At 41.8% G+C, this 12658-nt stretch overlaps 1 protein-coding gene across 1 annotated transcript; it reads left to right on the forward strand.

The window, feature by feature from the left end:
• Nucleotides 1-2413: 2413 nt before the first annotated feature.
• LOC136531572 (YTH domain-containing protein ECT2-like) lies at nt 2414-7613 on the forward strand. The gene is made up of 8 exons (XM_066524221.1): nt 2414-2582; nt 2775-2832; nt 3854-3994; nt 4090-4163; nt 4258-4752; nt 5499-5963; nt 6045-6257; nt 6434-7613. The coding sequence occupies exons 3-8, from the start codon at nt 3907-3909 to the stop codon at nt 7292-7294; spliced, it is 2196 nt and encodes a 731-aa protein (XP_066380318.1). The 5' UTR covers nt 2414-2582; nt 2775-2832; nt 3854-3906; the 3' UTR covers nt 7295-7613.
• The last annotated feature ends 5045 nt before the right edge of the window (nt 7614-12658 follow it).

Here is a 12658-nt window from a genome sequence, read left to right on the forward strand (position 1 = left end):
ACGCTCGCCCAACCGGCAGTCTCCATCCTCCATCTCCACCGCATCCGAGCGCTGGCGGCTGCCTTCCTCCCTCTCCATCCTCCATCTCTACTTGCAAGCGTCGGTCGTCGTGTGTGGCCAGGAGGTTAGGAGAGGGGGCCTCCATTGGTCAGACAGGCCAGCCATAGTAGGTATGTTGCAAGTGTTTCATATAGATGCTGCAAAAGTAGATTGAGATGCTGTATATGTTGCAATGGTTATACATGGAATGTTGCATGCTTCTGTTCCCAATATTTCATATGTTTTTTCCAGACGCATGTTGCAAGTGTATTTATTTGGATGTTGCATATGTTTCACACATATGCTGCAGGTGTTTTATCTAGATATTGCGTATGTTTGCAATGGTTTCAAGTGTTTTTGCAAATGTTTCAGACACATATTTTATCTATCTTCATATGTATGTTGCAAGTATTGCATCTGAATATTTCGAATGAAGGGGGGCGCGAGCAGTCCCCACGTGGGTGTGCGAAACGCAGGCGCGAGCAGGGACGTGGAGTGCAGGCGCACAGGGAATGAAGGACCGCGGGTGTTCGAACACAAGCGTATGTCCGGACATCCGGGCGCTAGCACTTCGTGTTTATCTTTGCTAGTGGTACAAAAATAAGAATCGGTTGTAACTATTTCTCTCTGAGAATTCAAAACGTTCATATTATTTAGCAGTGATTCTGTTGAGAATGTGAAAAGTTTCGTGGTGCCAAACGTTTAGCCGCCGTATTTGACAAAACAATTCGTATTATTTGGGCTGGGCTACTTTTCTGGTCCGACGTGTCGTTTGTTAATAGCGGGGAACTGGGCAGATCGACCGTGAAATGTGGCCGTGTTGACATCATGTGGCCCATTAAGATGACTGAAAGTTTTCTATAATTTTCAGCAAAACCATTTGATTTTTGGCCGGAGCGATGCACTGCCCGGTACTCCCTCCGTCCCTCTATAAACTTTTGACCAAATCTATATAAAAAATACTATAGTCTACAATATCAAATAATCATCATTAGGTTAATCACATATATTTTTCATACTAATCCTATTTTGAGATACAAATTAAGATTGTTTTTTAAACTAAACTTAAGATTGTTTGACTCCTTAAAATGCGAGATACGTATTTATTTTCGAACAGAGGGAGTATGCTAGTATCTCATTGGCCAGTGTCATACCTACAGATGGGAACAGGTACCTTAAACCTAAAATCCAATGGATTTTTACTAGTATAGAATATGTCAATTTCTTTATCCATGGGTTTGTTAATGGACAAAAAGTCAGACCATATGGTTTTACCGGCACGCTGTTTTGGGGTCCAGTACATAGACCCCCCTAAACGCATAAATTTTTTAAACATAGTCCATCACAGTAGAGTAGCTCATATTATTTCATACTACTCTCAAATTCTCGATTAGACTAGTCCATTTAGTGGCATTACATGGGTGTTTGGGACTGCTCCGCTCTACGTTTTTCAGCCAAACGGTTTCAACTTCACGCACTCTGTTTGAAAAAAAAAGAATGGAGATGGTGCTCTGCAAACTGTAGGTTTTTGTTGAGCTGCTATATAGTGATGTTTATGGAACAGTCCCTAACACCCTCCTACATAAAAATGACCTGCCCATCTCAAAGCATAACCTAGCCCACTCCTCCTCCTCAACCCCCCCCCCCCAACAAAGTAGCAATCACCCTGTTCGCTGGTGCTGAAATTTAGCTTATGTTGATGCTTATGTTAAAATATTGTGAGAGAAAACCTTCTTTACTTGACGGTGCTTGCTAAGTGGTGCTGCCACAGCAACAACCAATGCAACAAGCACTGCTGATTCGCAGCCAACAGTGCTACTACAATGTGGGCCCTACATAGGATCCCCACACGTCAGTGCGTGCTCCCTCTTCACTTCTACGGGCGCGTTTAGATACAAAATTTTTTGGGTTTTGGCTACTGTAGCACTTTCGTTTGTATTTGGCAATTAGTGTCTAATTATGGACTAATTAGGTTCGAAGGTTTCGTCCCGCGATTTCTCACCCAACTGTGTAATTAGTTTTTTTCGTCTACATTTAGTACTCCATGCATATGCCGCAAAATTCGATGTGATGGGTACTGCGCAAAATTTTTTAAGGAACTAAACAGGCCCTAAATCTCGTAGCTTTTCACTGGAACCCGCAGGTAAAAGGGCATACATTTCTCTTTTCATCAAAAAGAAAGAAAGAAAAAAAGAGCATCCACTCAAACTTGTCGTAGAAGCAAGCAAAATACTTGGCCACTGCCAGCTGGGTCCAGCCCAGGTTGAAGCCCACAGGTCACGTCACCGAGCAGGCAGGCAGGGTGTGCCTGGTTGGGCCTGCCTGATACGCAGCAGCCCAAATCCAAGTAGCACCGCAGCCTGGCCCGACCGATCCGAACCGACCTAGCGCTAGGGTTACTCGCGCACGGCGCCTCCATCCGTCGACCACACCCCACGCGCTTCCCCTCGCCCTCGCCTCCAGGATCTCGTCCTCTACACCTCCTCGGCCCAAGGAATCGTTCCCCGCCGGCGACCTCCCTCCCTCCCTCCGTTCCGTCTCGGGTGAGTCTACACGCACCGCACCGGATCCTTCTCCGGCCGGATCCGCCATCGATTTTGGTCGCGCGCCAGTCAATCGGCGGATGTGGTTTTGAATCTTATGGCCGGATCTACGCCGCCTTGCCGCTGCTTTGTTTGTTTTCCCCGCCGGCCGCCCAGATCCTCCTCGACTGACATCTCCTTTCTCCTTTCCAGGCCGCCTTCTGTACCAGCAACGCAAAGGATCCGAGGCTACTCCATCCAGGGCAGCAAGGTAACCCAGCTTCTTCTGTATCTGTCTATGCTATATGCTATGCTCTAGGTTGGGATTAGTTCCGAGCTGCAAATTCTGTCCTTTTGTTGTTTACTTCAATCTTGAATGAAATCGAAAGAAAGGGATACACTGAGGAATATATATCTAGTTTATGTAAAAAGATAGCATTAGAAACTCTTTCTTATTTCAAGACGGAGACCCTAGCCCTGATATTCTTTCAATCAAGTAAACATGCCTGTTGTCCTCCTTTTTTGAAGAATGAATGAATACATATAAGCTACTTGCTACCCTCCAAGATTCAGACTCTTGTCCCATGTATGCTTGCTGCTGTTCTGAAAGATAGCTACTGGTTGAAGTGTTCGAAATCTGAACCTTGTGAATCATTCAAAACCAACAAGTGGTCTAAGTTTTATAGTACTAAGATATGTGGAAACAAGTATTCGTTACTTCCACGAAGTTTTGTATGCTATTGGAAATCTGCGTGGAGAGATGATTCGGCCACCGACCCTTAGGTTCACCCTAAAATTGCAAACAGCCAAAGGTTCAACCTGTACTTGTATCCTTCCAAACTTAGATGTGTCATACATGTAATAATGCAACAATATGTTTTTTTTAGTTGACCATGAAATTGGTCTCGTGTTTTTTATGGAAATATAAATCTTTGTAAAAGTGCAGACATTTGGCTGCTTGGTCTATTATTTTATCTACAGCAAACCTGGTGATGATGTCTGTTTCCGGTGACTTCCATATATAATCTACTACATATGCTTTACTTATTCTTTTGTGTCGCATCTTTCTATACTATACTACTAGTCTGCTATTCATTGTATGTGTGTCTTTTCCCATTGCTTGTTGAGCATTCATGCAAAATGGTTATGAACAATGATGTGATGCAGCACACCTTGCTATGCTTTTAGTGATCAGACCTTCATTTGTATTTATCTATTTTTTGTTTATCTATTTTTTGCATGGAATGACATATTTAATTTGTCACTAACAGCCCTATCACTTTTAATTCCAGCTGACTCTGAACATTGGAATAGAACAAGGTGCTTGTTCAGAAGTGTGAATTGCATGGAGATGGGAATGACTCCTGAAGTAATGTATGGACAAAATGTTTTTGTTCCTGCTACTGCAAATCCGTACCAATATGGTTATGCAGGTAAAAGGAAATGTCCTATCTTTGTATTATGCCTGTCATTGGTGCTTGCCGCCTTTCAGTATTTCATTTGATGGTAACCAATTTGTCAAATGCAGAAGTTGGATCACCGATGGAATGGTATAATCACCCGAGCTCTTTAGGATATGATGGCCAAGATATTTACTATCCGGTTAGTATATACAATATAAAAGACTTTGATACTTAATTGGTGCCCTTTACAGTCACGTGTTTTAATATGTTCATTCCTTTCGGGTTGTTTGCAGGCTGAAGGCATGCAATGCGTATACTATGCTGCCCCAGACAGTGGATCTATGCATCCTACCTACAGTCCTTACCCTTCTGATCCTTCTTTCGTACCCGACGGCTCATTTATGCCTCAGGAGTATGTTGCTGACCCTGCTAACTCCACATGCCAAATAGCCCCGACATCCTATTACATTCCAGCTGTTCTTCCTTATGCACAAGATGGTGTCCCGGGAAGCGCAACCACACCTCTTCACTCCTCCAATGTTGCATTTCTTCCTGGAATACCAGGTTATGCTGCAACATCTGCGAATGCAGCATTTCCTTTAATTGCTCCCGTCACCTCAAAAAGCGACATTGTTATGCATCCACCTGTACACTCTTCTATTGTACCTTCAAAGCAGTTCCAGGACCATGCAAAGCCGCCAAAGGTTCAACTGCACAATTCGGTTCCACAGAAGCAAGAGCTGCCAGATAGATGCATGGTGCCTGCTAAACTCCCTCATACTTCTCAGGTAGGCAAATTTATAAGCTATTACTGATCGGCATTTCTTTTGTCAAGTTGCAGTGTATTTGTGATTAATTCTTATCTATAGAGGGAATTATTAACTTTCCTGAACCACTGTAAGATTCGCCTTTTCGGGTAGGGCCTGTATTGTGCCTCCTCCACAAGATAATCTTGTCCCTCATGAACATGTTCACACCATTATAATCAAAGTTAACTTTTTAGTGGAATGTTTATTAGGTAACTTCATTCACTCAATGTATCACACCACTGGATGTCTTGTCTTCATGCTGAAGTTTTTTCCAGGATTGCTTCAGGCAGGGTACTGGTAGTTCATTAAAACGCCTTTACAAGGAACCTAAGTTTTGGAAGTTGTTCAGAAGTTAACTTTCAGTAACTTATATGGGGCATTGCCTTTTTGTTTTTTGGATTACTTTTAGCTAAATGAACTCTGAACTTATAAACACATTCCATCTGTGAATGTTTTGGACATCAGGACATGATTATGTGGGGGCCTTGTTTTATCTAAACCCAAAGGGGAGTTAAGTTGACCTTGTGCGAGCTTTTCGTACTGTGGGTCTTAATTTAGTTCAGGGGGTTCTTTAGCAAACTGTAGTTTGCTTCTATAGTGGCGAGCCAATGCATGTTAAATAAATATTGTACTGATTTTTTGTTGCTTGTTTTCAGTATAGCATGTTTTACTTGTAGTAACCTGTGTGTCATCTGTCCCCAACTGACATGTCTTGTTTATGGCAGGTATCGGCACATTTGTCTGGAAACAATTGCCTTGGATGTGCTGCTGGATCTGATCTTCAGAAGTGGGCTGCCGCCGAGAAATTCCAGCCATCTTCAAAGTCAAGTGGTCATCTGAATGGTACTGGCCAAAAAGTGCATAGCTTAGTTGATTCTGAGAAACCAAGCAATCAGAGCTCTGCCATAATTGTGAAATCTTACACATCAAGGCTCGTTGTTGGTAATCCGGATGGGACGATCATTATAAGAACCGACCAGTACAACAGAGATGATCTCCGAATCGACTATACGTATGCAAAGTTCTTTGTTATCAAGTCAATTGGTGAGGCAGATGTGCACAAATCGATAAAGTATGGGGTATGGTCAAGTTCGTCCAATGGAAACAGCAAGCTAGATAGTGCATTCAGGGATGCTGACAGGATATCAAGGAGGCATTCTACTAAATGTCCAGTTTTCTTGTTCTTCTCTGTGAGTATTGATTTATTGAACATCCATAAAATTTTGTGTTCAAAGTTCAACAATTGATTTTTTTTTCATTATGTTTATCAGGTCAATGGTAGTGGGCACTTCTGTGGCATGGCTGAGATGGTTGGACCTGTTGATTTTCACAAGGACATGGACTTCTGGTGTCAGGATAAATGGACCGGATGCTTTCCTGTGAGATGGCACGTCGTTAAAGATATACAAAATTGTTCTTTGCAGCATATCACACTGCAGAATAATGAAAACAAGCCTGTGACACACAGCAGAGATACACAGGAAGTAAGTGTGGCATGTCTTGTTTTGCATTGAATTTGTTTTAGTACTGTTAAATTGTTTGATTTCAGTAAGTAGTTTATTTATCTTGAGCATCTCCGTAGTCAGCTGCCGTAATAACTTTGCTCTCGTATGAATGTGGAGGCCTGATGTCATGATCTGTTGCAATGTCTCATTTGCAGATACCATACCTCCCTGGAATATCTATGATCGAGATCTTCAAAGGCATCAAAGCGAGGTTCTGCCTGTTTGATGATTTTATGAGATATGAGGCAGAAGAGGCGCAAAAGAAGACACACAGAAGGTGCAAGCTGAGTTACAATGCTCCAGATTTTGTACCTGTCTCACAGCGTACAAAAGATGCTTTTGACACTCAGCAGACAAAATCCAGCAGCGTGCTGGTAGACAGAACATCTGAGATACAAAATGTGGCCGAGAAGCCGCATGATGCTAAGGCGATCATCAAACCTCAGGAACCGTGCGTCTGTGAAAAGCAGGCCAGTGAGGCTGAGAAAGAGAATGGAGTACAGGAAAGTCATTGCAGTGGCAATCAGAGCCAAGAGGATGCAGCGAAAACTGTAACTAACCATCCACCAGCTTCAAGCTTGAAGGCAGGTGCAGAGGGGAAACAGCAGTACTGGAAGAAGGTCGAAAATCCAAAGCAGCATGCAGACAGCGGTGCTGCCCAGGGCTTGCTGAAAGCACCTGAAAAGCGGCTAAATGGAGTTAGCGGCACTGTGAGTGCAGTTCCAGAGGGTGGTGAGGAGCAGAGGGTCTTTGCCAAACTTGGTTCTCTCAAGATCAGTTCCAAAGCAGTGGAGGCTGACCATAAAACTAGCACAGTTGGTGTGGAGAAGCGGCTAAATGGAGTCAGCGGCTCTGCGAGTGCAGTTCCACAGGGTGGCGTGGAGCAGAGGGTCACTGCCAAACTTAGTTCCCTCAAAATCGGTTCCAAGGCAGTGGAGGCTGACCGTAAGATTAACACAGTTGGTGTGGTGACAATCGGCTCGATGCCGGTCCGGGTTGACAGTTGTGACGTCTAGTGGCCAGCAGGAGCTTTTGTTTTTGGCTTCACAATTTTTTGCCTTTCTGGGTTATAATCTTTGGTGCCCAAGGCTTCTATTTTCCTTTCTTTTGGTAGAATGCCTGTCTTGGTTGGTGGTTCCTAGCTTCTATATGTCATCAAAAAAAGAAAAGAAAAAGATGAATAGTTAGGTTTTAGTTTCGTTGGGTGAAAAGCTAGTTTTGCAGGCAGCGTTCTGATGGTGGTGGTTTCTTTTGTGGAAAAGAAAGAAGAGACTAAGATGTCTTCGTTTTAATGACACTATTAAGAAAGAAAAAAAAAGAGAAGGGATTAGTAAACCTGGACTCTGGTGTGTGATTTCTTGCTTGCTCTATCTTTCCTGCTTGTTTTCTTTCTGTTGTGGCAGGATCTTATGGGCGTTGCCCGGGAAATCAGATGCGTCAAAAATTGTGTGGTGTGATCATATAGGGTGGCTTATTTTTCTTTGTAATATTATTAAGGGAATTTGGTGTTTCTACCCCTACTATATAGACTGAAGATGCTTGGTAGAAATCATTGTTGAAAGTAGGATCGGACTTGTGCGCAGATTGATTGGTGGAGAGTCGTGTGGTTGCGCAACGACAAAGGATGTTGTTGGCCATGACAGCCATCTTTCCAGATTTTGGACATGGTTCAAACGAGTAGTGAATGAGTCGGTCCGGTCGTCCTCTCTGCGGTCATAGCAGCGGCTCATCTGTCGGGCCACTTGAAGGCCGGCCGGCCGGCCACCGGCGGGCATGCTCACGGCGGGCATGAAATTTCGGTGACCATTTCTTCATTTCTTGTCGTTTGGCACACTATTCTTCTCTGTTGGGTCAGTGCTCTGCTGAATGAGGCACGTCACGGTAATGGATGGATGCCCAGATTGTTTGGGTTTGCCTGGGACTCGAGGTTATCCAGGTCCAGCCAATTGCCATCACAATTCACAAGGTGGTAACTTACTGCTGTGAATTTCTCTAGTGGGGTTGGATGCTAAAAAACGCCAGACTCACCACAGGTAGTGCGAGGAACCTTTGGTCTTGTTTAAGGCAGCAGAAGAATCTGTGTGTGTTTGTGATTAAAGTCGCCATCGGTCCTGCTTGCTAGTTTTTTTTTCTTCTCTCGAATACTTGCCAGTTGGGTCTTTAATCTGATGCGCGACTGTCTGCTTAATGGAACAGCAGTGGTGACCATCCATGGATGTGGATGATACTACCGTCCTCTTTGCTGGAGCTGAGCTGAGCTAGGTACTCTGCTTCCTTTGCTATGTTACTCTTGGCTTTGGGGATTCGGATTCCTCGTCCTGTATGAGGTATCACCGTATCAGTACATGATTTATTAAGGTATATGCAATACTTAAAACGTGAATAGCTGCAACACAAATGTGACATGGTAGACCCTTTTCTTGTGTTCAAAACCATAGGAACGTTGAAATGGGAGGGACCAAATGGTCCATAGAGATACCAGATACAGGCATAATGCATTGGATGGTCAGCTGAGCCAAAGCGTAGTCCGTAGCATGCGTCCAGGAAAGAAGGTGCTGAGATACACCTTTTCCCTTGTTGTTGGACCATCAAATAAACAGAAGGTGCTGAGATACACCTTTTCCCTTGTTGTTGGACCATCAAATAAACAGCCTGTTCGTTGATTGGTTTCTGGGCTGATAAGTCCGGCTAGTGCTAGTTTATTACGAGAGAAAATATTGTACGCTGATAAGCCCTGGAACCAACGAGACTCTTTTCCTTTCTATATTTCCTCCGACGATGCTCTAGCCTCTCATTTGGGTCTATATCGTCCTCTCCGCAGTCACAGCATCGTCTCATCTGTCGGGCCACTTGAAGGCCGGCCGCCACCGTACCAGCGTGCATGTTACAGAAACTAGATGATACACCCTCAAAGGACGATTTGTGGAAAGTTTCTATAGATTGATGTAGAAGTCTCAACAATTATGGTTTAACTAATTTCAAATTAAGTATTTATAATAGTTTTGTATGGTATGGAAATAAACAAAATCCAACCAAAAGAGATAAGTCATAGTCATGAGGATACATTACTGGATCACTATGATAGGAGTAACAATGAGATTTCTTATTGTACTAACTACTTATGCAGTGCTGGTGGGAAGGTTGCATGCATTGTTGAGAATGTCCTACATGTGGTTGTGGGAAAAAGCAGCATTAGTGTTCTCTCAAGTCTCAACGCCCGATGAAATGGAGTAATTAGAAAGCAGGAGAGAGGCTCTCAACGCGTGATGAAATGGAGTAATTAAGGCCCTGTTCGCTTGAGCTTATCAGCCCGAATCAGCTCTACTTTTCAGCCATGGGAACAATATTTTTTTCTCACAATAATGTTGGATGGTCCATACTTCTGTGCACTTTTATTCATGAGTTTATTTATTCCACTACACACAAACACACCATCAGACAAATCACAAATTATAAAGGACGTCCAAATTATAACTAATCCAAGATACATGTATAATTAAAGCTTAAGGATCGAATTGATAACAAAAGCAACACAATAACCTTTGGAACTCTTCTTACTACTATCCTCATACTCACTATTCTTCATCAACATCCTGTCATCTTATCGGGCTTTCACTTCTGCATAAGTATATAGGGAAGTAAAAAAATGCAAACATATAGGATTTAGCCAAATCATGCTTTCTCGGCTGGTGCAGCTTTTGTGGTGATAGCTGGGAACTTAGATTATGCTGCAATCTCGTTTATTCTGCTGTAATAAGTGTTTGCTGGTTTCTGATACTGTGGGTCCGCGGGTGGCGTTGTTGTCTGTTGGTGCTCAGACAATTTGGGTGGTGGTTGTGTTGGTGGTAGCCTTAGTATGCATTCTCTTAGCTGTCATGTTCTACTTTCTGCCAGACTATACTCACTCTGTACGACTTGTTATATTTCTATTATGGTTAATGAAAATGGAGGCAACTTCCGGTTCTAAAAAAAATCATTGTCCCGAACACTAATATCATCATCCATTCTAGTCTACTCATCTTGGGGGCAGTCTTGGCTCAACGTGGTCATCGTCACCGTGCAATCTAGTGAATAAAGAAAAGAAGAAAAACATTGTTAAGTTGCTTGTCAATCTAGTGAACAAAGTAAGAAAAAAGAACATTGTTACTGTTAAGTTGCTTGTGGCATGTGATCGGATGCTAAACTTGCACCTCACTTACCATTCTAGTTTTATCCACCACCATAATATGGAGGATAATATCTTTTCTCTCAAAGTTTACACCAATTAGAAATACTAAGGCCCCGTTTGGCACAGCTCGCGTCGGCTCTGGCTTTTCTAGCAAAACCTGTAGCAACACTGTAGCACGAAGCAGGTTTTCTCTCTCCTCCCCCTCTCACTGACATCGACACTGTTCATCAAAGCCGGAGAAGCCATCTTCCGCTGGCTTTTTCCCGAGTGCTACAGTTCGCGTGCTACAGTAAGACAGAAAAGGAGGAGATAGAAAACTGGTTTCATGCTACAGTGTTGCTACAGCATTTTGCCAGGAAAGCTGGAGCCGGCACGAGCCGTGCCAAACGGGGCCTAAATCTTTGCAACTTTTGACCTCCATATCTCTACATCTACACATCATGACTTCAATATCCTGCTCACTAGGAATCGTGGCATGCACCTCCAATTCATTCCGGGGCATTCCCCAAGTGAACGTGTTGATGTCGATGTCGATGTCGGTCCTCCTAATGTTGAATTTTCCGCTATTCACCAGGACAGATGCATCGTCATCACCTTTCAAAGCGAAGCCAGCAAATAGCCTTCAAGGCCAACAGCTTCGTGATCAAGTTCACGCCAGGGAAGCATGTGGTGTGGTAGCACATCAGCAAGGCGATATACCCTGCAGAGACATGCAGGGGCAAATAAGGGAGGGGCGCGCCATGCATCCTAGCGAAGTCTAGTTAGTTCATGATGCTTCACTGGCCGGTCTGTTCAATTTCTTTTCTTTTCTGGAAACACAATCCTTAAAACTACCCATTACACACGTATACTCCCCTGTCCAAATAAAATACAATTCTCACTTCTCTACAAGTTAAGTGATTTCAACTTTAACCAAAATTATAAAAAGAACTAACATTTATCATACAAAATAAGGATAGATCAATAATTCATAATAAATCATGTTTGAGACATAGATGTTAATACTAATTACTATAAATTTGATCAAACTTTAGCAAATTTGTTCGGTACGAATCCTATAGTTGCGTTTTTTTAGACGGAGAGTGTACACATTTGAAAGATTGTTTATGGAGTATATAACATTTCACTTACAACAACAAATAAATAGGACTTATTTTTTCCAAGTATGATCACAACTAATGGGCCCAAAAGTATAGTCTTTATTTATATGGTTGATCCGAAATGATGTGACCATTTTTTAAAAAAGTATATTATACTATTATTTAAATGTTATTTATAGGATGATCTACTAAAAGCGGTTGTCCCTCGTTCTCGCTTCATGAGTCAAATACTTTTAACTTTGATAAAATATATACAAGAAAATATTAATATTTATAGTACATAATTAGTATTATTAGATAGATCGATGAATCTAGTTTTATAATCAACTTATTTGGAGATACAAATATTGTTAATATTTTCTACAAAATCAGTGAAATTTAACAAAATTTGACCAACACAAATGCTATAGCGACGCTTATTCTGGGACGGATGAAGTATGTGTGTCGCAAGTTTTCACCAAAAGTAGGTGGTTGTCTTCTTTTTCTTTTATAGAAAAAATTATTACTCCCTTCACCCCAAAAATAATGTAAACTCCCTCCACAGGGAGTCCAAGAATTTTAAGTTTGACTAAGTTTATAGCAGATATTATCTAAATTCAGAACTTCAATTAGGTTTATTATAGAAATATATTTCATGATTAATCTAATGATACTTATTACGCATCATAAATATTAGTAAGTTTTTATATACTCCCTCTGTCCCTAAATATCTACCATTTTCGTTTCTCGAGAAACAACTTTGACTAAATATATATAAAATATTAATATTTATGGTACATAATTAATATCGTTAGATAGGTATTTACATCTGGTTTTTTAATAAATTTATTTGGTGATACAAATGTTTGCACGTATTTTCTTTAAATTGAGTCAAGCTTTCGGCACGGAAACCAACGACGACAGTTAATTTGGGACAGATGGAGTATATATTTGGTCAAAGTTAAGAATTTTTTACTTTTCAAAAAGCGAAATTTATATATTTTTTTGGATGGAGGGAGAATGATCTCGTTTATCTAGAAATAACCTACGAAATTGTGAGTAGCTGACTAATAAATTTTGAAATTAGCTAACACTGTAAGGACTTCGTATTGATGGCTAACAATTAGACAGTT

The sequence above is a fragment of the Miscanthus floridulus genome, unplaced genomic scaffold (assembly GCF_019320115.1).
Source record: "Miscanthus floridulus cultivar M001 unplaced genomic scaffold, ASM1932011v1 fs_373_6_7, whole genome shotgun sequence".
Lineage (NCBI taxonomy): Eukaryota > Viridiplantae > Streptophyta > Magnoliopsida > Poales > Poaceae > Miscanthus > Miscanthus floridulus.

What these genes read in the sequence shown, in the direction of transcription:
- LOC136531572 (XM_066524221.1), top strand. Translation starts at nt 3,907, where the DNA reads ATGGAGATGGGAATGACTCCTGAAGTAATGTATGGACAAAATGTTTTT. An exon ending in GTACCAATATGGTTATGCAG is followed by an intron (nt 3,995 to 4,089) that starts GTAAAAGGAAAT and finishes TGTCAAATGCAG; the next exon opens with AAGTTGGATCACCGATGGAA. An exon ending in GCCAAGATATTTACTATCCG is followed by an intron (nt 4,164 to 4,257) that starts GTTAGTATATAC and finishes GGTTGTTTGCAG; the next exon opens with GCTGAAGGCATGCAATGCGT.